This window comes from Oryzias melastigma, linkage group LG22, assembly GCF_002922805.2.
Source record: "Oryzias melastigma strain HK-1 linkage group LG22, ASM292280v2, whole genome shotgun sequence".
Classification (NCBI taxonomy): domain Eukaryota; kingdom Metazoa; phylum Chordata; class Actinopteri; order Beloniformes; family Adrianichthyidae; genus Oryzias; species Oryzias melastigma.
The window spans coordinates 23,104,522-23,129,667 of record NC_050533.1 but is presented as its reverse complement, the minus strand read 5'-3'; the positions used below and the strand labels follow the sequence as shown (position 1 = coordinate 23,129,667).

The following is a 25,146-nucleotide window of genomic DNA, read 5'->3' as shown; positions in this document are numbered from 1 at the left end:
GAGTAATTATAATGGCATAATTTACATATGTCGATTTATATATTTTACTTTTAAATGTTTAATTTTACAATCAAATTTGATTAATCATCCAAAGTTTGATATACTATAGATGTTTCTATAGTTTGTCTCATTTTTTTTATTGTCTCCTTGAAAAACTTCCACATCCAGTAGTCGATGTGTCCACGTGATCCCAGCTGCTGTCGGGGAGCGCCCCCTGCTGGAGGTCCGTGCTCGTGTAGAACTGGCGCTGGTTCTGGTTCTCTGGCTGCAGTCCCGGTTCCCATACTGCTCCTGCAGCTGCTGGGGGGCGTGGCCTCGCACAGACGGTCTCTGCAGGCTGACCTCCGGCCCGGTTCAGGCTGGCAGCGGGCCGCTACACGTCAGCACGTCAGAGCGAAGTCCGCCCGGGGAGCCGAAGTGTGCCTGCCCGGATCCGCGCAGTCCACAGCCCGCCGTCATGCCGCGGTGTTCAGGCAGACCCCCGCTCATTGCTCGGCTCCCCGCACCCGGCCTCCTGTGGCTGTGCGCGCTGGCGCTGTGCGTCACACCTGTGGCGCCGCACCCGCAGTGTTTGGACTTCAAGCCGCCTTTCCGCCCGCGGCGGGAGCTGCAGTTCTGCGTGATGTACAAGGACTTCGGCTGCTGCGACCACCAGAAAGACCAAGAACTCATGGCGAAGTTCAACCGGATTGTGGATAACTTTGATTACCATGGATACGCCGGCTGTGCGGGGTATGTCATGGAGCTGCTCTGCCAGGTACGCACGCACGGACAAAGGTCGCGGGTCTGTCCATCACGCACAGAGCAGACTGACAGCTCCACCACTCTTACATAAACAGAAGAGGGGCACGCGGTGTTTAACAGAATGTTCAAAGTTTCATTGAGATGCATTTATGAAGATGAAAGGTTCTCTGACGTCACTGACTGTTAAAACGCAAGAATAAAGTAAAACAAATGTGTTGGTGGACTGAAGTTATGATGATTCTTAAACTCTGCTTACAAGTCTAGAATAAACTATAAAATAAATGATTTATATCCACAGAGATCACAGCTACAACTCAGTTCCAGTCACAGTTCTTTCCCAAACACATTTGTTCGATGTTGTTTACTGATTGTGATGTTAAAATAAACAAACAAACAACAACGTATTCATGATTCAACATTTTCTGATTTCCTCTTGTTAATTATCCCATAAAGGATGATGGGAATAAAGTCTAAATTAATTTTGAAACATGCCGATTCCTCCAAATTTGTTCTTTAAAAAAATCTTCAAATATTTTTGTCATACGGATGTTTTTTCCTAACATCTTACTTTGATTGTTTTTAACGTAACAATTGTTTGGTTCTAAAAAGAGCTTACTAGTTTATTCTTTAAAAGTTGTCTACAGTGAAGATTACAGCTGCGTTCTGCCGGAAAAAGATTTGTTTTGTATATATATTTTTTACTTCAAATCAATAATTCATCTATATTAATATTAGCAAGTGTACAATACTATAGAGCAAATTGGAACCGGTTCATTTCAAGCAATCAAAACAAAAAAATATTCATAAGTATACCAACCATAATCAACCAACCCACCAACCAATCCCAACCGAAACTCCAACCAACCAACCAACCAATCTGTGCGATTTTGATTCATTGCTTGAAATGAGGTGAGGAAGAAGCAAGTTCACACAATCCCACCCCTACTATTTTCTACTTTTTGGACATAACTATATTCTAGTTCTTCAGTTTTAATCATTTATTTATCTTTAGTCCAAGTCCATGTAAAACAAAGATGGAGTGCTTATGGATTATCATCAGAGAAGATAATTACAGTAATCCAGAATTATTATTATTAGTTATATTATTGTTGTTGATACACTTCTCCATTTACACTGTTACATAGTTAGTTCACAGTTCTCCGAATAAAACTAGTCTATGTCATGGTTGAACAAAGTTTCAGATAAAGCTAGTCCATGAAGGCTCCAAAGTCAGTATACATTCCTCTACTGTTCAAGTGAATGATTGACAGTTTTCCTTCTGGTTACCAGAGTTTTTCAAGTCCTATGTCTGTATTATTTGCAGTCCATGTTGACTGAGAAAAAAATTGTCATCAGGGTCTATGTCCTCTTGTAATCCGTTTCTGAAACTGAATAAGTTCAGGCCAAGATGTTTACAGTTTGGAGATCTTTGTAGCAAACCGTGGTGATGTTCACTAGTCCAGTGAAGATGTTGGTTGTCTAAATGATTTTCTTGAACTTTTCTTTCACTGCTGTGACCAAGAACTCTTCAGGTTCTTCCATGACCACCTTAACCTATCCTGGTATTCATTCTGTCATTGATGTTTCTGTATGCTAAACAGTCTCACTGTCAGAACAGTTACATGAGACAGCAAACTCATTTGACACCCTTCCCATAGCCTTCATTTTGGTTTTTAGGAGACATTTTGGTGCTTCTTCATATGTCGTGCAGATATTCTGCACTGGCTGAGGCTTCATGCTGTCAAACTGCTGGAAATCAAAAGGGTTTCATTTATTAAATGTTACGTTTTCTGTTTGGGAGAAGTTTAAAAAAAATGATTTTTTTCTAAAAAGGTGCAGATTGCTGTTTTAGTACAAATGAACAAGATTTTTCAACAAAATCACAGTCTTAACCCTTTAACACCTGAGGCGTAACCCGGTGACGCATAAACACTAAACCTCTAGCATACCATAACTTTTCAACCGTTAACACGATGATCATGTTAACGGTTGAAAAGTTACAGTAAATCAAAGAACAAACACTGGAGCTCCGTTGTTAATGGGTTAAATAGAGTTAAAGTCCCATGACTATAGCAGAAACCAAAAAAGAGAGGAACTTCCATTTGTATCAATCTCAGCATTTTTCTGAGTGTTTCTATAATTTTTTTTATTTGTTCACCTTTAGGTGCATGATAAAGGTTATCTTTGAAAATCAAAACCATTCACCACATAGTTCATGTTTGAGCGAGTTCCTCGGTAAGCCAACAGGTGGCGCTTTACAAACTAAGAAGTACAAATGTTCAGATTGGTCAGGGCTGGGCCAAAATGATCTAAGTCGATGTTTCAGTGATAAAACAATCATGGTTTAGATGAAAATAGCATCCACTATAAAACTCAGTTGACAGAAGCAGTAATGTTTAATAATAAACAGAACTAGAACCAAATTAGAGGTCAGTAAATTGTACCTTTTTGAAAATAGTGGTGATTATTCTACAAATTTAGATTCCCTGCAGGTTTTTCCATGACTGAACAGCACAATCTACCAGAGTTTAATTATTATTGCTCCTTAGGACATCACATCCTGACTAATAATATCCTTCTGGCTACACACTTTTGTGAACTGTACCGACCAGGGTAGAAGAAAGTTGTTTGGGAAGAAAGACCACAATTTAGGGCAGATCTTCAACAACCATGGCCAGCAAAGGACCAGTGTACCAGCGCAGGAAATCTCCTTTAAATAACCGTATTAAAGGTGTCCTACCATCAGATATGTAGTACTAAATTCACTTTAGAACTGAATCCGACGTGGAGATAGAAAGAACAACCAAATCTTTTGGAACCCAACTGACCCCCGGAGCCTGTTGAGTCTGAGGACATGTAAAGCATCTGTAGATAAGTCTTTAGACCAGGGTTCTCAAATTCATTCTACCTTGGGGCCACTGAAGGGAGAGTCTGGGCTCTATGGGCTCTCCATTTGTGCCAAAAATATGTTTATGCGTCCACTGTCTTTATCTTTGGTTCATTGTCTGAACAAGTTTACTGAACATTTGTTCATGTCTATGTACTATTGAGTAGGGCTGCCATGATTAGTCGACTAATCGACAACTACTTAAGTAGTCGATTAGTTGTTACTTTATATTATATGGAGTTGGAGTGTAGTAAAGTTGAAAGTTATAATGGCTTTCTGCTAGTGTTACGAACCTAACCCTGACAGCTGCACACAGCAGGACCAGTCGCAACAAGAACCACCCTCTAAGACAACCAGGACGAAACATTAAACAGCCGAAAGTCCAATTTATAGATTAATGCCAGTTTATTCGTCTCTCTCTGTTAGTGCGGCCGTCTCGTCTCCTTTTATCAGCTCAGCCTCCTTCATGTCAAACGGGAAAAAGGTGACAGCCCTCCAATCAGCTGATCGGCTCCAGCCGTCCCCCCTCTCAGCTGTTCCGAGTCACTGAAAAAGAAAAAACAAACAAACAGAAAAAACAAACAAGAAACCAGAAAAAACCGTAACAGCTAGCTTTTAGGACTACTTTGGCACTTATTAAGGTTTTTTTAGGCTGTTTTGGGGTTTAGCTAATATTTCAGCTGCATGCTAGCTATTTTGGCTGATTTAGATTTTTTTCAGGATAATTTGGCATTTAGCTAATATTTTAGCTGGCTATCAGCTTCAGCTATCAACTTAAGTATTTTTAGCTTTCAAATTCAGCTTACAGCATTCACACAGGTAATGCTATATATCTAGTTTTTAGTCAGTTTAAAGCTAATGATGGTTAAGATGTGTGTTTTACATCCAGTTTTCCCATGACCCGATTAGTTAACTAGAAAAAAATAGTCTGTGATTAGTCGACTACTAAAATAACTGTTTGCGGCAGCACTACTACTAAGCAATATCTTCTGTTTTCTGTAAAACAACAAGAGCTAACGATGATAGCAACTTTTGCTAAGGACTTTTCTGACGACCAGATCCACGACAATAGCAAATGCAAAGTTTTAAGCAAGAAGTAAGCTGAAACATCACAAAGCAAATACAAAGCTATCATCTACCATGCGTGGACATGCAGAAGTTATTACTTAGCAGTCATTGAACTTTCATGTCAAGGCGGGGGCCGCAAAATAGTAACTTGGGGGCTGCAATTGGCCCGCAGGAAGTCAGTTTGAGTCCCCTCCTTTAGACAAAAAAAGCCTTAGAAACCATTGTTTTCAGCCTGGAAGTCACAGAGATTCAAAACTGATCTATTCTTTTTGTTTTAACTTTCCGTGAAGCTAACAACAATCTTAAGGTTTGTATGTTTTTGTGTGCTTTGGTGCATTTTTTACTGTTATTTTGCTGTGAAACTGTTTTTACTTTTATCACTAGCTAAACATCCTTGTGGTTGGCTGTGATTTGTTGTGTTTGAGATCAAACACTTAGCACCTGTGGGGGGTTTCTGTTAAACAGCCTAGACCCGTCTTACCGGTGTGTCAATGGGTGGGCCTTTTTTGGGAACAAATGGTGGATAAGAAGCAGAGGAGACATACTTTGAGTGCCAAAAAAGTAGAAAAGAGCTCAAAGAGGGCAGTTTCTCCTTTGATGTTCAGAAAGACCTGTTTGTTGCCTCAGACCATTGGTGGCTGTGTTGTCGTGAACAACAATTTCTCCAAATACAGTTTTCCTTTTCCGTTTCAGACTGAAGCGTTTATTAGTGACTAGTGCTACCACAGTTATTTTATTAGTCAACTAATCATCAGTTATTTGTTTCCCATTAGTCGACTAATTGGATCATGGGAAAGCTGGATGTAAAGCACACATCTTAACCATCATTAGCTTTAAACTAACTAAAAACAAGATATAGAGCATTACCTGTGATAATGCTAGAGTGAATGCTGTAAGCTGAATTTGGCTGCTGAAGATGCTAGTGCTGATAGCTGAAGATGCTGAAATTGATGACTAATCACTGAAGCCAATAGCCAGCTAAAATATTAACTAAATGCCAAATTAACCTAAAAAAAGCTGAAAAAAAGCCTAAATTGGTAAAAAATAGCTAGCATTCAGTTGAGATATTAGCTAGACTTCAAATTAGTATAAAAAAAACCTTAAAAAATGCCAAAATAGTAAGAAAAAAAACTAGCATAATGGCATTATAACTTCCAACTTTACTACATTCCGACTCCATATAATATAAAATAAAGACTAACCGACTATTAAATTAGTTGTCGCCCATTTTAATAGTCAATTAGTCGACTAATCGTGGCCGCCTTGACAGTAATAATGAGCACAAAGACCAAACTCTAATGATTCACATTTGTTAACTTTCTGTCTTTCTCCTCATCTCCTCCCCATCTTCTATCATTTTTCTGGTTTAAGGAGTGTTCCCCGTATGCAGCTCACCTTTTCGACGCTGAGGACCCGAGCACTCCTCTTAGAACCATCCCAGGACTCTGTCCCGACTACTGCTCCACAATCTGGAACAAGTGTCGCTTTGCCATCCCATTACTGTCCAATGACTCCAGTATAGCAGATATCAAAGACAACCAGACTCGTCTCTGCCAGCATCTGCAGCTGGATGATGCCGACTACTGCTATCCCCACCTGCTCAGCAACCAGAGGCTCACCAAGGACCTGGGGCGGGTTCAGACCGACGTAGACGGCTGTCTCTACTTGTGTTTGGAGGAAGTGGCTAATGGGCTGAGAAATCCTCTTGCAATGGTGCACGCCAACGACGGCACGCATCGATTCTTTGTAGCAGAGCAGGTGGGCCTGGTGTGGACGTACCTTCCTGACCGCTCCAGACTAGGGAAACCATTTCTGAACATCACCAAGGCGGTGTTGACCTCATCCTGGGAGGGTGATGAGAGAGGTTTCCTGGGAATCACCTTTCACCCCAAATACAAGTACAATGGGAAGCTGTATGTGTACTACTCTGTAGAGGTGGGGTTTGATGAGAGAATAAGAATCAGCGAGTTCAAGGTGTCATCGCATGACATGAATATGGTGGATCATACCTCGGAGCGGTAGGTATGGGCTGCAGCTCCTGCTCTGCCTTAAACAGCAGCTTTATTCATGGTGACAAAACTAAAAAATACGTTTTTTGTGACCAAAGAGTTCTTCTGGAGATTGATGAGCCAGCGTCCAACCACAATGGAGGGCAGGTGTTGTTTGGAGATGATGGCTACCTGTACATCTTCACAGGTGACGGTGGAATGGCAGGAGACCCATTTGGGAAATATGGAAATGCTCAAAACAAGTAAGGCTCATTTGTAATTTGAGACAAATAAGGAGGCCTTGAATGCTTTAGGAACATAAGAAAGTTTTGAAGGTAAAGCAGAAGGTTCATTTTTTTGCCTCTTGTTTTCCAGATCAGCTCTTTTGGGGAAGGTTCTTCGTCTTGATGTTGATGACAACGAAAAAGGCCCGTTGTACAAAATCCCTCCAGACAACCCTTTTGTAAACGTGCAGGGAGCGCGACCTGAAGTCTACGCCTATGGTGTTCGCAACATGTGGAGGTGCTCAGTGGACCGCGGGGACCCACAAACCAAAGAGGGCAAGGGGCGAATCTTCTGTGGGGACGTGGGGCAGAACAAGTTTGAGGAAGTGGATATCATTGAGAAAGGTCGGAACTACGGCTGGAGGGCAAAAGAGGGGTTCTCCTGCTACGATAAGAAGCTGTGTGCCAACAGCTCTCTGGGTAAGAATTCCTCACAAGACATGCATTTATTATGGTTCTATTGAGGAATCTAATCAAACATTTTTTAATGTAAGCTTCTGAGATGTGACTGAGCCCTCTGCGATGAGGTTGTTCCGCGTCACAAAGTAGAAGTGGTTTTTTTTCATGTCAGTGCTCTCTGAAGCACAGAAGTTTACATTCAAATTAAAGTAATGACTTTTTGATTTAGCATGACCTTTTTAACCCTTTAATGCTGTACTTTTTAACCGTTAACACAATCAACGATAATTCCAGTAGATTCTAAAGGAGAAAAGCGGCCCGCGCCACTTTCTCCTTTAGAATCTACTGGAATTATCATTTTAATAATAAAAAAATTACAGTAAATCCAAGAACATAAACACTGGAGATCCAGTGTTTAAAGTCATAAAACTGATATATTCAAGTGCTAGTAGTGCCATGCTAACATAGCTGACCAGTGACTATTACTATTGATAATGTCATCAAGTGTGAATCCGAATATGAAGACTCCATTTTTCCATAACTCTCCATTTGAAGGACTAAATGTAAAAAGCTGTAGGGTTAGTGGAGGAATTCAGATTTGGCTGCAGCTTTGCAATCCAAAATAAATTCCTTCTTACAGGATTAAAGATACCAGTTTGAGGAAAACAAAAAAATCTTATACTAAATGTTAGTCAATGGTTAAGCAGTTTAGTAAAGAGGTTGTGTTGAGACTGGTATAGCAGAGTTATGGGGTCCATATGTCCATGAAGTGATCGTTTGTGGAGTTGAGCAAACAACTATTCCAGTGGAAAAAGTTTATTGACGAGTCTATGCCAGTTTGCTTTGGATGGAGGTTTGTCTCTGATCTGAATCAGAAAAATGTTCGGCTTACAACAGGATATCATACCATCTGAGGTAGAGCCGACAGTAATGTCCCCATAATCCAGAATTAAAGAATCAGGATTTACAGTTGAATTCATCCCAATATTTGTTAATTTCCGCCTAAACTTTTTCTACAAAATGACAAAATTTTCAGACAGAAATAAACAGTGAGTCAGTTATAGCCGATTTACATATTTGACACATGGGTGATGTTTGAGATTTCATCACTTTGTACTGTAATAATCCCCTGGCTTGATTGCAAACATATTGCTTTGTCTGGTTCCAAACAACATCCCATAGATCCTCATCAAAAGTCACACACTCCATCTAATATAGTCGATGAATTGGTCTGATTGAGAACATTATAAAAGACGCAAGTAATTATTTTTTTTAAGCAGGAGGTTTAAGGAGTAGGTTTTATTATGGTGAAGATATGATTTCAGAAGTCTTGGTAGTTTTCTTAAATATAAAGTCTCAAATTTGTAGGTATCCAAATAAGTGTCTGTTAAGGAGGCCATGTTTAACCAGAAGATGTTCAAATGACAACAAAGAATAACCTAAAAAACAAATTACCCATATGCCTCTTCCTCATATGAATAATTATAATCATCTTTACTTATATATCACTTTAAGATAAAAATCATAAAGTGCTTCACAGTAAAACACTGAATAAAAAAGAGTGTATATAGGCCAGTGCTTGGTTATTAAAAGCTCTATAAGTTAAAACCAGGATTTGAGTGTCAGGAATAGGTGGAGGACCCAGATCCAGGAGACCAGAAAAGTAAAACATTTCATAAATAAACTGAAACATGACAAAACCATGGGAGCAACAAAAAGGTGGCGTAACAGAACAGATGACCTGAAAACCAGACACTTAAATAGACTGAAGGTAATTAACTGAAGTGAAGAAGGCTGTGGATCATGACAAGACTGAAACTGATGTGACTGAGGGACAATTCAAAACTGAACATGACCAAAACCCTTACAAGACGAAGACCAAACCAAAGTCCACAATCCTCACAATGAGCTCAAGTATTGTTACCTGCATCTGTCATGCCTGGCTCAAACTCACCTTGTACCTCTAGAAAGAAAGGAGTAACAAGATCTCCACCAGAAACCATGGTGTGACTGTTTGGGATTATCCTCTTGCTACCACACAAACTTATAACTGATTTAAGGTTAAGGTGTCCCATCAAAAGACCAAGAAGTGAACAATGAGTCTGCAGTTTTCAAGGTTTAGCCGAGGTCAGCAACCTTTGACAGTAAAAGAGCCATTTGGGCTCGTTTTGTACTGATCAAAACCTAGAACGAGCCGGATACTTTAACCTCTAAGAACTTTGGATTTGCATTCATGGCCTTCTTTTTGATTGATTGTTAGAATATGTTTCAACTATTCAGTTCCTTCAAAGTTACGCCAACAATAATATTTTGTTCTTTCCACAGATGATGTCCTTCCAATTTATGCGTACTCCCACAAGATGGGCAAGTCGGTGACCGGGGGTTACGTATACCGCGGCTGTGAATACCCCAACCTGAATGGCATGTACATATTTGGAGACTTCATGAGTGGGTATGCGTAACCCAACAGCAGATGCTTCTTCAAAATGATGCTGCTTTTATCTTTGTGTTAAGAAAATCTCTAAGATGGGGATGAATAATTTAAAGCAAACAGGGGGCAAAAATACTGGAACCTGGAGAGGAAAAAGCAAAAATAAAAGTTAAATGGTAACTTTAGGTCGCAGGACGAACAGGGTAAACATTTATTGAACACTCTAAAGTTACAAAACTTTAAAACTGTAACTTTTTAAAATAATTATGAATTAGATATGTAGCCAACTTCAAAACGGACTAAAAACATAAAAAGAAAAGCCTGAATTAATCAAAACAGCTAGCATGTAGGTGAAATATTAGCTAAACTTCAAAATAGCCAAAATAGCCCAAAAAGTTAGCAGAATGCATATTTTTAAAACTGTTTTTATCATATTATGAATAATAAAAAGGCAGGAATATTATTCCAGAATAAGTCAACTTAAACATTAAATAACTTTCAATATTTTAACCCTCCATAAAAATATATTTTGTACAAATTGTACAAGTTAGAAGTGCAAGATAAAATGTGACCATTAATAACAATAAAATAAAATTATCTGAAGGGCCGGATCCGGCCCCTGGGCCTTGACTTTCACACTTGTGTACTAAAGCCTTTATCACTATGAAAAGTAATTTTCTTTGCATTTGTATTCTCTAAAACTTCTTCCATCTTTGAGTTTCACATCTCTTTTGAAAACAGTGAACATCAAACAGTGTTAGTGCCAAACATGAAGGCTTTCTTTATGCAGTTAGCCGCTGTATCCTTATCTAAATAGAACAAAACATGTCCATAAGAACAGTGGACAGATGCTGAACTGTTTGTTGCAGACGTTTGATGAGCCTGAAGGAGGACCCGAGCACAGGATCCTGGAACTATAATGAGATCTGCATGGGAATGGGCCTGACCTGTGCGTTCCCTGGACTCATCAACAACTATTTCCCGTATATCATCTCTTTTGGAGAAGATGAATCCGGTAAATGACCAGCAGTGTTCATTACTGTGTTTATTTTTGTCAGGTTAATAATGTGTTTTTGTGCAGGTGAGTTGTACTTCATGTCCACTGGAGTACCGCGGGCGACCGCCCCGTCAGGAGTCGTTTATAAGCTGGTGGATCCATCCAGGTGAGCGACTCGCCTGTTTGGTTCTGACACGTTAAACGGTAAAGGCAGTGGTGCAAATGTTCCATGGAGCGCAGGAGTTAAGCAGCTTCAGACTGATGGTTTTTTACCCCCCCATGACGCGCCCCATTACTATTGTGGTTGGAGGTAAAGGTCTGCCCGCCTCTGTGTGATTTCCTGTTTCTGACACGGGTCCAGACCACTCTTGGCTCGCTCTGACGGTCCTGTCACATGATCTTCCTTCACTGAACTTGAACTGCCCCCCTCACCAACACCACCGGGACTCAAGCAGAAAGTTAAACACTGATTTAAAGTGGTCCAAGTTTGAGACTAGAACATTTGTCTTGGGCTGGAAATCCAGTCAGATCCATCAGTTTTACATCCAAGTTTGACTTTAATTTTATTAGACCAAAAATAAAAAGTTTCGGTGCAACAGATTTTTCACTATCATCAAGAAGCAAACGTTATAGAAATGTTTTGTGATGAAGACATAATTTAATGAACAAAATATGAAGATTGAAATCCCAGTAAAATTTTGGGTTCTGAACTGCAAGATAGAAATGTCAGTTCATTAGTTTTAATGAAATGTAGGTCAAACAGGAATTTGTGACTCTGCTTTACAGGTAGAATTTCTATAAAGTCATTAAAATCAAGCAAATGTCTCTAAATATATTAAATAAGTCTTTGCTGCAGCAGGTTAAAGACAATAAAAAGGGGACAGAATAAACTTAAGAAGTGAGGAGACCAACAGTACTAAGGAAAAAAAAGAGAAGTAGAGAAAATTAGACAAATTCAGAACAATTATCCTAACTCAGAATCTCAAGCAGGACTGTTTTAAACAAATTATTCACAAGAATTTTAATAAGATGATTTCTGTTATCCTTGATCAAAACCTAGAAGGAGCCGTATAGTCTTACTTTAGAATTTAAGAAACTTGGATTTGTATTCATGACCTTCTTTTTGTTTTTTGTTTGTTTTTTTGTTTATTTTGTTTTATAAATGTGAATTAATTGACAAATTTTTAGCCTGAACAAAAGCAAAAATATAAAAAGAAACTTGCATGTCTCGAAATTAGATTTTTTTTTATGTTTTACCTTTTACCATTAGTAGAGGCCAAATTAGCGAAAAATCTAGCTTGTTACTTAATTAAAAGCTGAACTCAAAATTAGCATAAAATTCCTCAGTAAATCAAATTAGCCAAAAATGTTAGCATGTTGCTAAAAGAAAAGCTAAACTTTAAATTAGCCTACAAACCCCAGAAGATAACAAATTAGCCAAAAATGTTAGAATATATGGCTGAAATATTAGCTAAACTCCAAATTAGCATAAAAAATTAATTAGAGGCCAAATTAGCCAAAAAGCCTAGCTTGTTGCTTAATTACTTGCTGAACTTCAAAATAACCTAAAATTCCTCAGTAAACTAAATTAGTCAAAAACGTTAGCATGTTGCTAAAATAGAAGCCAATCTCTAAATTAGCCTAAAACCCACAGTAGACAACAAACTAGCAAAAGAAATGTTAGCATGTTCCCAAAATAGAAGCTAAACTCTAAATTGTTTGAAAATGACTATAATTTTATTTTTCTTCAGCCAGAGACCCAACATGGAGAGATAAAAGAGTCACATGTGTCTCTGGAGCCGTAGGGTGCAGACCCCTGATGTGGGCGATCAGTATAAGATTGATGGTTCTGGTCCGTTCTAGATCAGGGATTTTCTCCCCCACCCATCCAAAGAGGAGAGGTTTATACTCTTGCTAAAAAGAAAAAGCCACTGTTTTGTTTATTCTTTTGAACTATGCTCTGTCGTTAGAGCTTAGTGTTGTTTGGAGTTTGGCTTTTGTTGTGGTTTTACGCTGGTTGTTGTGTAACTGAGGTCCCAGCTTTGACTTTGAACCCTTTAACACTGGATATACCACCGGGGACACCTAAATAACACAAGTTCTTTGACCTGTCATCGCTCTTCAACCGTTTCTTGATCAACATGAATCTGATTCTGACGCAGAAAAAAGCAGCTTTTTATATCAACTTTGCATCATTAACGGCACAAAAACAGAATTAGCAGATATGTATTGATCCCACTTGTGTGTAGTGTGCACATAGACGGTATATAGAGAGAACTGGACTGATCATCCCCTCCACTCTCGCGTTCCAAAAAGGAAGTACCTGTTGGTCCCAGAAAGCCATAATCCCATAGACGTCTTTTGAAAAATAAACAGCTATTACTCATTCTATTTATCAGGATAACCATTCTTACTCTGGTGTCTCTTTTTAACATGTTCTCGCTAAACCTTTTTTTTAATGATATATTTTCTTCATCTCAAGTTAGAAACAGATGCCACAATAACAGCATGTGGTGCCCCCACCTCAAACGTTTGAAGTGTTAGATTCGGGGACCAATGGCGAAATCGGGCGAAATCCGTACCATGAAAAAATGGCGACTGAACTGACGTCATTTCGTTGGAACCCAACGTAACAGCCTTGTTTTTATCTCTATTCATGTCAATGGACCTAAAGTTCTGGTGTTAAAAGGTTAATTGTCACACCAGATCTGTACCGTGATCCCAGACGATCTGAACTGGTGCACCTCTTTAAGCCGGCCTTGGCCTTGTTAGTTTTATTTTGTCCGAGTATGGAATGGAGCAAGAGAAAAACCAATGATCTCAAACAATGAAATTCAAGTCTTTTTCTCAATTCTTTGTCTTTCAGGCGCGCTCCACCAAGACAGTGTCACTACGACCCACTTCCTGTCAGAGTAAAAAGCAATCTCATCAAATTTGTACCTCAAGAAAGTAAGTTCAAGATGATCCTGAAAACCTGTTAAATGTACCTCATTCTGTTGTTTTTTTAAATGTTTCTCTTTGTGTTAGCATTGATTGGTGTTGACTTACCAAACAACAAGGTTGAGTCACAGCCCACCGAGTCCTCCGACTGGCTTCAAGAGCTCATTGATCAGCTTGGATCTTCTTTGACCACGTCTACACCAACAACGACCAGAACGCCCAGAAGCACTAAGAGGAAAGGCAAGCGCAAGAAGGGAAAACACAGAGCAGACGCGGTTCCTGAGCTCCACAACGGAGCGGTGAGGTTGGTCAATGACGACCAAGGGGCCAAGGATCGTGGACGAGTAGAGGTCTACATTAATGGCGAGTGGGGGACGGTCTGCGATGACTTGTGGACTATTAAAAATGCTGAGGTGGTTTGCCGACAGCTTGGATTTCGGTACGCTTTGAAAGCATCCAGAAATTCAGAGTTCGGTGAAGGGAGGGGACTGCGGATTCTTCTGGACGATGTTCAGTGTGAAGGGACAGAGTCCAGCCTGCTGACCTGCACACATGCCGGCGTGGGAACGCACAACTGTGCCCACTACGAAGATGCCGGAGTCATCTGCGCCAACTCAAAGCGTGTTATAGAAGCCTAAAGACCTGACTGGAAAACAGTCAGCAAGAACTAAGCAGTCAATGTGGTTGTTAAATCTAACAGAATTTCCTTAGATCTTCACATTTTTATGCTAAAACTGTTGCATTGTTGTTCAGTACTGTCAAAACTCCTAATTGTAAAGAGACACAGCTAAAAACATTCAGGATCTAGCTTATGTCAGTGGTGTGGGGGGATAAGAGATCTATTTAAACTTTAAATTTAACTGATTTGTTCCTAATATCCTGGAATAATCTGAATTTAGATTATTTGCTGTCTGTACGATTTTCTTGAAGATGTAAATACATTTTTGGTTCATCAAAAAATGCCTGAAGTTCTCAAAATGACGTTTTGATTTTAATCACTTCCAATTGGTTCCAAAAGTGCCACATTTTCAGCTTCTGGGGGCGGAGCTATCAGTGCATCCAGAGGCTAGCAACTGTTTCAAGCACAGATGCTGCAAATATTTTAATCCCAGAAGTATAATATTAAACAAAAATGATCCAGTTCTTGCTATGATTTACTCTCTTTTGTCCCGTCTTCCCCTCTGATCCTGTATTTTTCATTCTTGTGCACCCTTCTGTATATTCTAAAAATGGATTTAAAGGGTAACCAAACAGGGAAGTTGGAGGCTGACTCCACCCACAGCCAAAATTTGATAAATCCAGTCATAGGGGTGGGGCTAGGGAACTGGACTGTTATCTTTACTGGAGCTGCAGATCATGATGTGATACTTGAATGACGAAGTTCAACCAGTAATACCTCGATTCAACCTATAGGGGGCAGCACACAGAAAGTTTTTGATTATATTTTCAAGAATTAAGCAAGTTTATTTTAATTTGTCAAAATTTGGCAATGACTAACAGCCAGCACTTTTTAAAGCCCCATTCATAGAGGTAAAAAAAGCTAATTTAGGGTTTGGTCACCCTTTAACCCTTTAACACCTGAGGCACAGCACGTGACGCTAAAACACAAAATCGTAACAAACTGTAACTTTTCTAACTATTCTCCTTCAGAATCTACTGGAATTATGTTGATAGTGTTAACAATTGAAAAATTACAGTGACACAACATAAACACTGGAGCTCTGGTGTTAAAGGGTTAAAGTCCCTCTTCAACCATATGTTTGTCTATCATAAAATCATTCCCAGTGATTTATTAATTATGATTATGAAGTTTTTTGCCAAAAAATAAAAAAACTTGTGACATATTTTATGCACAGTGACGGTAGCTTATTAAAAATGCAATTCTAGGTTGTGGGCGGGACTGTTGACACAGAACAACCCGCCCCCCTCCCCATCGCTGAGAGCTCTGTTCTTGTTTAACGCAAGCTTATAGCCTCAAGCTAACATTAGCTACGCAATAATATAGATGAGCAATATTGAATCAATCCAGTCATACAGTTTTGAGCCAGAACCGGATTTCGCTACAGCACGAGTGTTGAACGCTCATCATGTATCGCACACCTAAGCGTGAGGGAGTCTAGAGGGGGAGAGGAGACTAGCTGCGTTATTAGTCTGAGAATTTTCAAGCATCCAGTTTTCTGATCCAACGCAATTTTAATAAATAAATACGCAGAAACGCAGTTTTAATCATAAATTCATTTATATGGGTCCTCCATTATGAGAAAAAGGCTACGAATGCATGTTAAAAACACAAAAATAGACGATTTTCATTGGACTGAGTCTTTGATAAACTGGTCTTTGAATTTGATTAGCTGTCCCCTACAGCCCGGATGAAAGTTATGCAGCCAGATACATCAATGATCCACAGGTCAAGTGGAAGTTGGTGTCTGTCCCAGTCTGTGGAAGACGGTGAAAACATGTCAATTATGATTTTTAATAATCGGATTTTTGCAACTAGAATCTGCGAATTTCTGATTAATCTGGCAGTCTGTACGCCAGGGGCGTATAAACTCAATCCCACAAGGGGCCAAACTCCAAAACACACCTTTGGTCGCGGGCCCAACAGGATAAACATTTATTGAACTCTCTAAAAGTACATTTTTGAAACAGTAACTTTTTAACATAATTATGAATTAGATATATAGCATTACCTGCAATAATGCTAGTTTTTAATTCTGCAAGCTGAATTTGGCCGCTAAAGATGCTAGTGCTGATAGCTGAAAATGCTGAAGCTAATGACCAGCTAAAATATTAACTAAAAAAAAATAACAATTAAAAACTTAGGTTTTCCATAACAGCTTGCATGTAGCTGAAAAAAAATAGCTAAACTTCAAAATATCCTAAAAAAACAGAAACTAAAAGCTTCAATTAGCCATAACAAGTAACATGTAAATATTAGCTCAGCTCCAAAATAGGCCTAAAAAAAAACTAAAAAAAAACCTGGGCCTTGACTTTGACACATGCTGTAAGCCGTAAACTCCAAGAGGTGAGCTGTTGGATCTCTGTGGAGAGTTACATCGGACTGGAAAGACTCACACCGACAGGCTTTTATGGGAAAGTGAGCCAAAAACATTTTGTCTCACTTTCCCAACGGGGCAGAGTGCTGGAGACCTTTAAACTTGCGTGAAAAAGGGAAGCTAACTCAGAGCGACTCTGTCTGTTTTGATAGAAGATTAGTCAAGGACAAACCAGCAGACACACAATGTCGATCTGTTGATGCCAGTGAGAGTTTGATCAGTTTACTTTGAGCGGAGACCTTTCTCTGTCTGCCTCCACAGAAAGTGAAATGTAGTTTGCATGTGAAGAACACTTGTTGAATCTCGAACGTTCATGCCAATCTTGGCAAACCTGCAGAGTTTGTGCATTGGTATTGCCCCCCCATTCCCTGTTTTGTACTTTTTCTCTGTTCTGCTTTTTTCTGCACTAACAAACTGTGCTGACGACAGAAGAATGCAGATGTATGCTCTTCATTTTTTCTAGCCACTGTTTTCCTTCATGTATTTGTCCATTTTCCCATCTAGAAGACGAGTAATTTCATTGTACATGGGCTTGTACTTGTAGTCATGACAATAAAGGAAATTCAACGTGAATATTTTCATTTCCAGCTGCTACTTACTGGACGTCTTAAACTCTCTTTCAGTTTCAAAGCTCTGCGTCTCTGAGCTCAGTTATTGTGGTATAATAACATATTATTGTCTATTTTATAGCATATTTGAACTCATTCTCATTCTGCACGACTAATAATTCCGTAAGTGGAGGTAAAAAAATGAAAACATTAGAGAAGAGCTAGTTTTACCTGAGAAATGCATTGTTTCCCTTTAAAGCTTACAAAATCTGAAATATAATAAAAAAGTCTCTACATCTAAGTCTTTAAATACATTTTTTTAAATCAAATTATCAGTAATTAATTATACATGTAACATAAAGTGTTTACAATATTTATACATACACAACTAAATGCAAAAGGGTGCTCTACAGACCTCTAGTGGTGCGTTTTATTAACTTATTAAGGCACACCAGTCCAACTGCTCGTTAATGACAATTTCTAATCAGCCAATCACATGGCAATAATTGAATCATGTAGACATGGTCAAGACAATCTGCTGCAGTTCTAACTGATCATCAGAAACAAGATTCCACACGTGCACATGCAAATCTTATGTAATTTTTATGGCTGCTGTCACAACATGTTTTCACCATCACTTTTTTTTACATGTCATTTTTATGTTGGTTGCTGACCTCTTGTGGTGAATAAGAACATTAACTTTTTATTTGTTTTGTATTCTTTTACAAATCTAATAGTTATTTTAAAAAGGGCTTCCACAAAGGACGACATTTTACACTATTACTAATGTTACTATATTCACAGACCATGTTGACTCTAACATATATAGATCCAATATTGGATCAGCTGATCACGGAATGGCTCCATAGCTCAGTGGTTAGAGCACTGGTCTTGTAAACCAGGGGTCGCGAGTTCGATCCTCGCTGGGGCCTAGTGTTTTCATTTGTGTTTTCTCTTACATGCCATTTTGTGTTTTAATTATGCAAACCCAACAATAGACCGGTTCTTTTCATTATGCAAACCCAACAATAGACCGGTTCCCAATCGCAAAAAAGCTAAGTCTAAAAACCAACACCCTAATAAATGTATGCCATTTTCTGTGTTTTTCTCCGTCCTGTCATTTATATTCTGAGCACAAATTCCCAGAACACCATTCTTGCCGGGGATGTGTGGCCCCTCGTTCTCATTCCAACATACTGCACTAAAGAAGAAAATATATCAAAAGAAGTTTCAAGCTTTTTCAAATTTGAATCTCCTGTCATGTCATCGAGGTGGTAATATGCTGCCATCGTATTTGTGATTTGGTGTTAGCTTCCTTCTGAAGATGCAAATAGTAAAGACATATTGTTACAAATAAATCTCGAAGTTACGACACGAAAGAAAGAAAACCGTCAAACAAATACAGCCGGTTCGTTCCTGGTTTGGGCTGTATATACAGAGATCAGCCGCTAGGGGTCAGTGTTATCACGATTATCTCGTTTGTTCTGTGTTGAGGTCTTAACTGGTCGGACCGCGCGCGTGTCTCTAGGATTTGTTATTGTTTCTCTAGTAGTTGTTTGTCTATTTTAAGACTTGTTTTACATTTTTTTGTTTCCACAACTTTTGAATTCAACTTCTACCTCCACTGGTTACTTAGTTTCAGTAAGACAGATAGGCATTATATAAAACCAACCATGTGTACAAGTAAAGATTTAACTTCTGAACTTTACACAGTTTGTAGTGATTTGTGAGTTTTGCACTGACATACTGCTGTCTTAATTGTTTTATTCTTTCATTGAGCTAATTTAATTAACAATGATTTTAAAAGAATGTGTTCCCTAAAGAAATGTTACTGTTTGTTGTTTAGGCTATAATTAAATTTAACTCTTAGTTCTCGACATTCCTCTACAAATTAATTGTTGACACCTGAATTTATTTTCAGATATGAAAAGAAACATCACTTATGTTTTTGTTTTGAAGTAGTTGCTAAATTAAGGTTATTTTGGAGTGGTTTGATGCATATTTAGAGAGACTTAAAAAGAGACTTCAAACTATAAAAGGTTAAATCACTCATTAAAAAGTAAATATGCAAATCATTTTTAGGATGAAAGTCTGGAAACTCTGCCCTGAAATTAACACTTTATTTAATGTGAAGTTGAAAGTCATCAGGTTTTAATCATGTTAATCATTTTGCAGAGAATGTCGATCATGGAACCTGCAGTGTAGATATGAAATGGCTTCAGAAAACTCGAGAACATGTTAAACACATACAGGAAGCCTCTCTTCCTCTGCAAGCTCCAATCCTGGTTTAAATTAATCTCAGGTGTATTTGGTTTTCTCACTCCTCAATCGCCACAGTGACCCCCAGGCAAATTGGCAGCAGGTGTGAGTTTTTGCAGGTCACGTGTACAAATTGACATGCACATGAAGAAAAAAAAGTTAAAAGTCTTCTGATGGCTTGAAAAAATTAGCGATCGACAGTCTTGGTTGCACTTCTGCCCTTTCCTGCAGCTTCAGAGAAGTAAAGTGCAGGGACAATTGATGAGCTACGACCTACCTTCCCTCAACACTCAACGTCTCCGTCTCTTCTTTCTTTCATCTCTCAGGTGACCTGTGACGGGGTGAACTGCTGGACAAACACAGCAGCGCTGATGATGAAGACTTATAGCTCGGGGAGGCAGAAGTTCAGTTGCAGTACAGACCCACACAAGATCCTACCTTTAGTCTCAGTAAGTGGATTTTTCAGTTAAGGTGGTGGTGTGTGTGAAAAAACAATGATAACCTCTTGAGAAAACAGGATGTTATCTCACCAGCAATCCTGAGAACAATTAAACTTTTACAGCATAGAAAGACAGGTGAGAACAGGAACACAATCAAAGGTTAGCAGAGGAGGTCATCTTAATCCAAATTCACCCTCAATAGGTTTAAGGTGAGATTTTCATGTTCTCGTGCACCACACCGCTGTGTGTAACATATGGAACCGGCAGACAAGGCAGTTAAAGGAAACGTGAGTGAATGTGAGTCCCAACAAACCACAAGGGTGTATTTACGGGTCACACCTCTAGCGTTCAGCACCTAAAGAGCTACAGAAGTGCAGCACACTCTGCTTGGTCAGAGTGTGTATATGTGTGTTGGGAGGGTTGAGTTCATTCTTCTAGTTTCTAAACCCAGTAAGGATAACGGGAGGCTAGAGCCCACCCAGCCACTGAAGGGAAAAAGTAGAGTACACCCTGGATACTGCCTATACTACGGGCATGGCTCTGCAACACATTCTCCTCCCCAAGTCGTCACATTTTGATGTTTGGCTAAGGCACCTTCCGCATCAGATTTTGACATTTCGGGCGTCCGTAATTCGTCGTTTTTTTGACGTAGTGGTCATTTGTAAAATCAAGGGTCCGCAAACCTCAAGATGTGGTACAGGATGCGTTACTCGATGAGTACTTGTCCTCGGAATGCGTCCAGTACTGGTACCCTAAACCAATATTGGTACCGTGACCTTAACAAGTGCTGGTTCGCGTCCAGTTCAGGTCCAGTACCGCATCTGGTCTGGTGTTGGGTTAGGGTACCCTAACCTTAACCCAGTACTGGTTCGCGTCCGGTGCTGCATCCGTTTCAGGTCCAGTACTGCATCTGGTCTGGTGTTGGGTTAGGGTACCGGTAATGGGTTTGGTGTGCTTCCCGTCGCAGTTCTGGACTGGTTCTAGTTTGCGGCCCGGAGGCTGGGGAGCCGTGATTTAATGGGAACAGCCAGTAAATCAAAAAACGACGAGTTGAGGGCATCTAAAACGTTGAAAAGTGACATGGAGGGGTCCTTAACCAAACGTCAATATGTGACGAGTTGGGAGTGAGAATGCGTTGGGCTCTGACTTCACTCCGGGGTTAATTCTAACAGTTCACAATGGTATACTTAATGTCAGAGTTTATGAGTTCAGTCTTCCATCCCAGAGAACATCTCAGCGTAAACCAAACTGCAAACATCACTGTGCTCCACAGACAGAAAACATGACACTTTTGTCTCAGTAACATATCAAATTGTCTGCTTGACACTTATCCAAAACTATGTTCATAAACTTGACACTCCTACTGCATCTGTTCATTTAATTTTGAAACTGGACTTCCTTGATGAACGAATAGTGTTTACCATGAATGCACCTTAAACCCTTTTTTCATCCATTGATTTGTAGATAGAAAGTGGAAAAGAGGGCAAACTACCGTCTACTGAATGGGGTCTGAAAGTACAGGGTGGTGTGACCTTTTACAGACTGGCTCAAGTGGATAGTGTCTGTCAGAAACTGTCTCATTTTTATTGATATGGTGTTACTGTACACTTCTCAAATTTTATAATCCTAATAAAAGTATTTCTAGATCATATGTGACATTTCAACCTCGGCCGTCTCTGGTGTTTGGGGGACGTCCTGATGAAAGGCTGCTCTGAGATTGCTGAATGAACCAGCAAAGACAAGAGAAGTCCAGTGTTCAAAAGGACACTCCTATGTCTTGGTAGTTACTCTTAGTCCCGCTGAGCAGTGTTAGAGAGTGTGTAAAGATATTATGGGACTCAGCTGATGTGCTTTGCAGCTGCTGTTTTGGCTCCAAAACCCCAAAGTCAACAACCAAGGCCACTCAACCTTGGTTGCTGTCTCCTGAGAGCCCTTCATGGCAGCTCCCAAGGGAAACATAAATCATTAGCTGTTGATCTTTTGGTTGCAGTTCTGATTAGGCTTGAAGTTCTGTGCTGAATGCTCTTCCACATGCAAACAGGCTGTGAATGTTGGGATCAAACCAGCAACCAAGAGCGGTGCTGAATACTCCACAGCGCAGGGGTGGTCAGCAGTGCTGCATCTCATGTAAATTATGACTGTTATTGGGTTACTTAGACTGGACCAGTTCAGTGTAAACATTTAAAACATAGACTAAATATCATCTTACTGATTCATCCCAACAATTTGCTGATTTCCAATTGAATGAAGAACTCTCATCTGTATAGATTGATCTGTCCAGATGGGCAAATCTAAAACTCAAGGCTCTGACTTGAAACTTGTTGTTAGGGCTGCATTTCAGCTTCATATATCTGACTTCTGGTGACTTCAGACTGTCACATCCGAGCAGACAGCTGGTTCCTCGTGGAGCAGGTTCATTAGCTCAGACAAGAACTAAACTAAGCACAACTAAAAGTCCACAAAGTAAATCAGGCTCAGACAGGCAGAGGTCAATCATGAGCAAGAAGAGACTAAAGATGTCAGAGTCCAGGCGAGGGTCAGGGCAGGCAGCAGGCAATCAGAGATAAAGCAGGGTCAGAAACAGAAGATCAGATTTAGATAGAAATGGTCAGTAATGCAGGAAGAGTGATACAAACAATACTTCGCACAGAGTGAGGCTCTGTGCAGTGCTTGAGTGTCCTGTGGGTGATTGAAAAATGAGAGACAGCTGAGCAGCATCCAGGAACTGTGCACTGGGGCTGCTGGGAGAAGTAGTGCAGTCAGTACTCTGGTGACAGCTCCTGCCAGTGACCGGAGGGGGAGACAGAGCGCTGAGTCCTGACACAGACAGCTATGAGGCAGATATAAAAATTACAAAGAGTTTTTAGCATCAAACAGCACTCTCACAAAACTACACAAGTTACACATCCACAAATCTTCCAAACCCACTTAATCCCTTTCAGGGTCATGGGAGCCTATCCCAGCAACTGTTGGACGAGGAGGGTACACTCTGACCGGTCTGTCACAGGGCTACATATACTCACATCTGGGGATAGCTTAGTCATCGTTTAATCTATGGGACAGGTTTTTATAGACTCTGAAGGTACATTGACATCGTGCTTGACAAGTGACCACTTTCAATGAAAAGTCTAACGTAATGCACTTAAATGCACGTTTTGGGCTTTCGCCTTCAAAACTCTCACAGTCACGTGTTCAAGTTTTACTGCAAGTTTCCACAACCATTTTTAGGCTCTACGTACAAGCATCCATTGAAAGCTACACCAGGTCAAACTTTAACCAGAGACTCAAATTTAGTAGTGGTGTATAAATGGAGTCCCTTTTTATTCACAGCAGTGCCAATCATTTGAAAATTGATCATGGAGGAGAAATCCATAATTGTGGTTTGTATCTTCTTATAGTTTCCATTTGTTGAAATAGAGCTGTGAAAGAAAACAACTGGAGCAAGATTCACCAGATTTATCACGACTTTAACATTTCATACCAGGCCTCTTCTAACTATAGGCAGTGGAAATGTGTTAGTAAACAGTAGAAAAAAAAAAAAAAGAAGAAGTAGCCCCTCCCTACCCATCTAGTGTTTAAACACCATGTGCAAAACACACGTTCAAGAATCTCATCTGTCGCAGAACCAAAAGGACAAGGAGAAGCAAAACAGGGAGTTTGAACTTTTGTTACACAGGAAGCAAACCATCCAATTACAGGAATGAGTGTACCCACCTGGTAGATACATGAGGCTCGAGCCAAACACCATTCCAACTGATGAAACCTCTCAGATTAGTGGTGAAAGCCCAAATTTTACAACATAACTTCAGACAATGTCGACCCGGAGAAACGAGAACCTTCACCAACAGAGAACTCTAATCTGAAAAAGGGAAACCTTAAAGAGAAGAGGACATCAATCCTCATCAGGAGACTCAAAGCTTTCCTGTGAGTCCATCAGCTTCAGAAAACCAAACATCAGTCAAACAAGGCTGAGGAAGCTCATTGATGATCTTAGCTTGATGAGAACCTGAGACTGTTGTTTGAGAAGAAATAAAAGATTGCTGAAACTTTGATCCGGGAAATGTTCGTCAAATGATTTCCTCTTTGATTTTCAGCTCTTACGCCTTTGACATGTCTGCTGGTCAGAAACACCTCAAACTCCTCTTCCTCCTGGAGGGGAGCTGACCTCAGAGGCTCTCTGCAGTTTTATGAGCAGCCTCACATTTTTGCTGGAACTGTGTAAAAGGCAAATGAAGTGGCCTGGCTCTGAAGGCAACTCTCCGTTTACAAAGTCCTGCTAACCATTCGCCTTGTTTCAAGGAGCGCTTTCTGAGAGATTCTTACGAGCACATGCACACACACACAGAAGCAGAATAAGAAAGGCTTTGAGTAAAAGTCAGACTTGACTATTTGAGATTTCAAGCAATTTAAACTTTCATAGTAAAAACTCTAAATCTACTGTTTTAATGTCCAAGTTCTCATCAGAGGAACTTTGCACTTTATTTACTTAATTGTCATTTTCTTAAAGTTTTGTTTTAGGTTCATACGAGTAAAGGTTAAGGAATTTTTTTTTTTTTTTCACAATTTTGACCCCCGTCTTCTTTTGCCCTCAATTTCCTTTCTGATATGTCCCCAATTCTGAAAAAGGGGACAGTCACACTAAAGCACGGGCCCCAAACTTTTACTTGTGAGGGCCACATAACTGTTCTCTTCTCTGAGTGGGGTCCGTTTGTAGACTAACAGAAGAAGTGTAACAATCACAGCCTAAACCTAAACATTTATGGTTTTCCAGAAAGCCACACATAGCCAAATTTTAAATAATTCATTTCAGTAATTTTGACAGAAAAAATAATACTAAAACGTAAAAGTGAAACCAATAAATATTTAAGCTTCTCCCGTCATAGTTCAGACTGCAGAAGGGTGGAATAAAAAGCCATGTTCTATGTGGTTCTCGATCAGCCAGATTGAGGAAAAGAAAATGTATGCGTCTCTGATAGTATTTGGGGGGGCCAGGCCCGCGGGCCGTTGTTTGGGGACCCCTGTACTAAAGGGTGGATTTTAACTTTAATATTTCTTTTAAAAGAACGACTGTCTGTCTTTTGACTGGGTGATCATCCGATTCCACA

At 39.8% G+C, this 25,146-nt stretch overlaps 1 protein-coding gene and 1 non-coding gene across 2 annotated transcripts; both read left to right on the top strand.

The window, feature by feature from the left end:
• The first annotated feature begins 154 nt into the window (after positions 1-154).
• Positions 155-14,881, top strand: hhipl1 (HHIP-like 1). The gene is made up of 9 exons (XM_024267021.2): positions 155-757; positions 6,071-6,717; positions 6,807-6,950; positions 7,063-7,391; positions 9,696-9,822; positions 10,671-10,816; positions 10,883-10,964; positions 13,665-13,747; positions 13,826-14,881. Exons 1-9 carry the CDS (start codon positions 458-460, stop codon positions 14,374-14,376), a joined length of 2,409 nt encoding a protein of 802 aa, XP_024122789.1. The 5' UTR covers positions 155-457; the 3' UTR covers positions 14,377-14,881.
• Positions 14,882-18,201: 3,320 nt separating this feature from the next.
• trnat-ugu lies at positions 18,202-18,274 on the top strand. Its single transcript has one exon. It is a non-coding gene; the product is annotated as a tRNA-Thr (tRNA).
• The last annotated feature ends 6,872 nt before the right edge of the window (positions 18,275-25,146 follow it).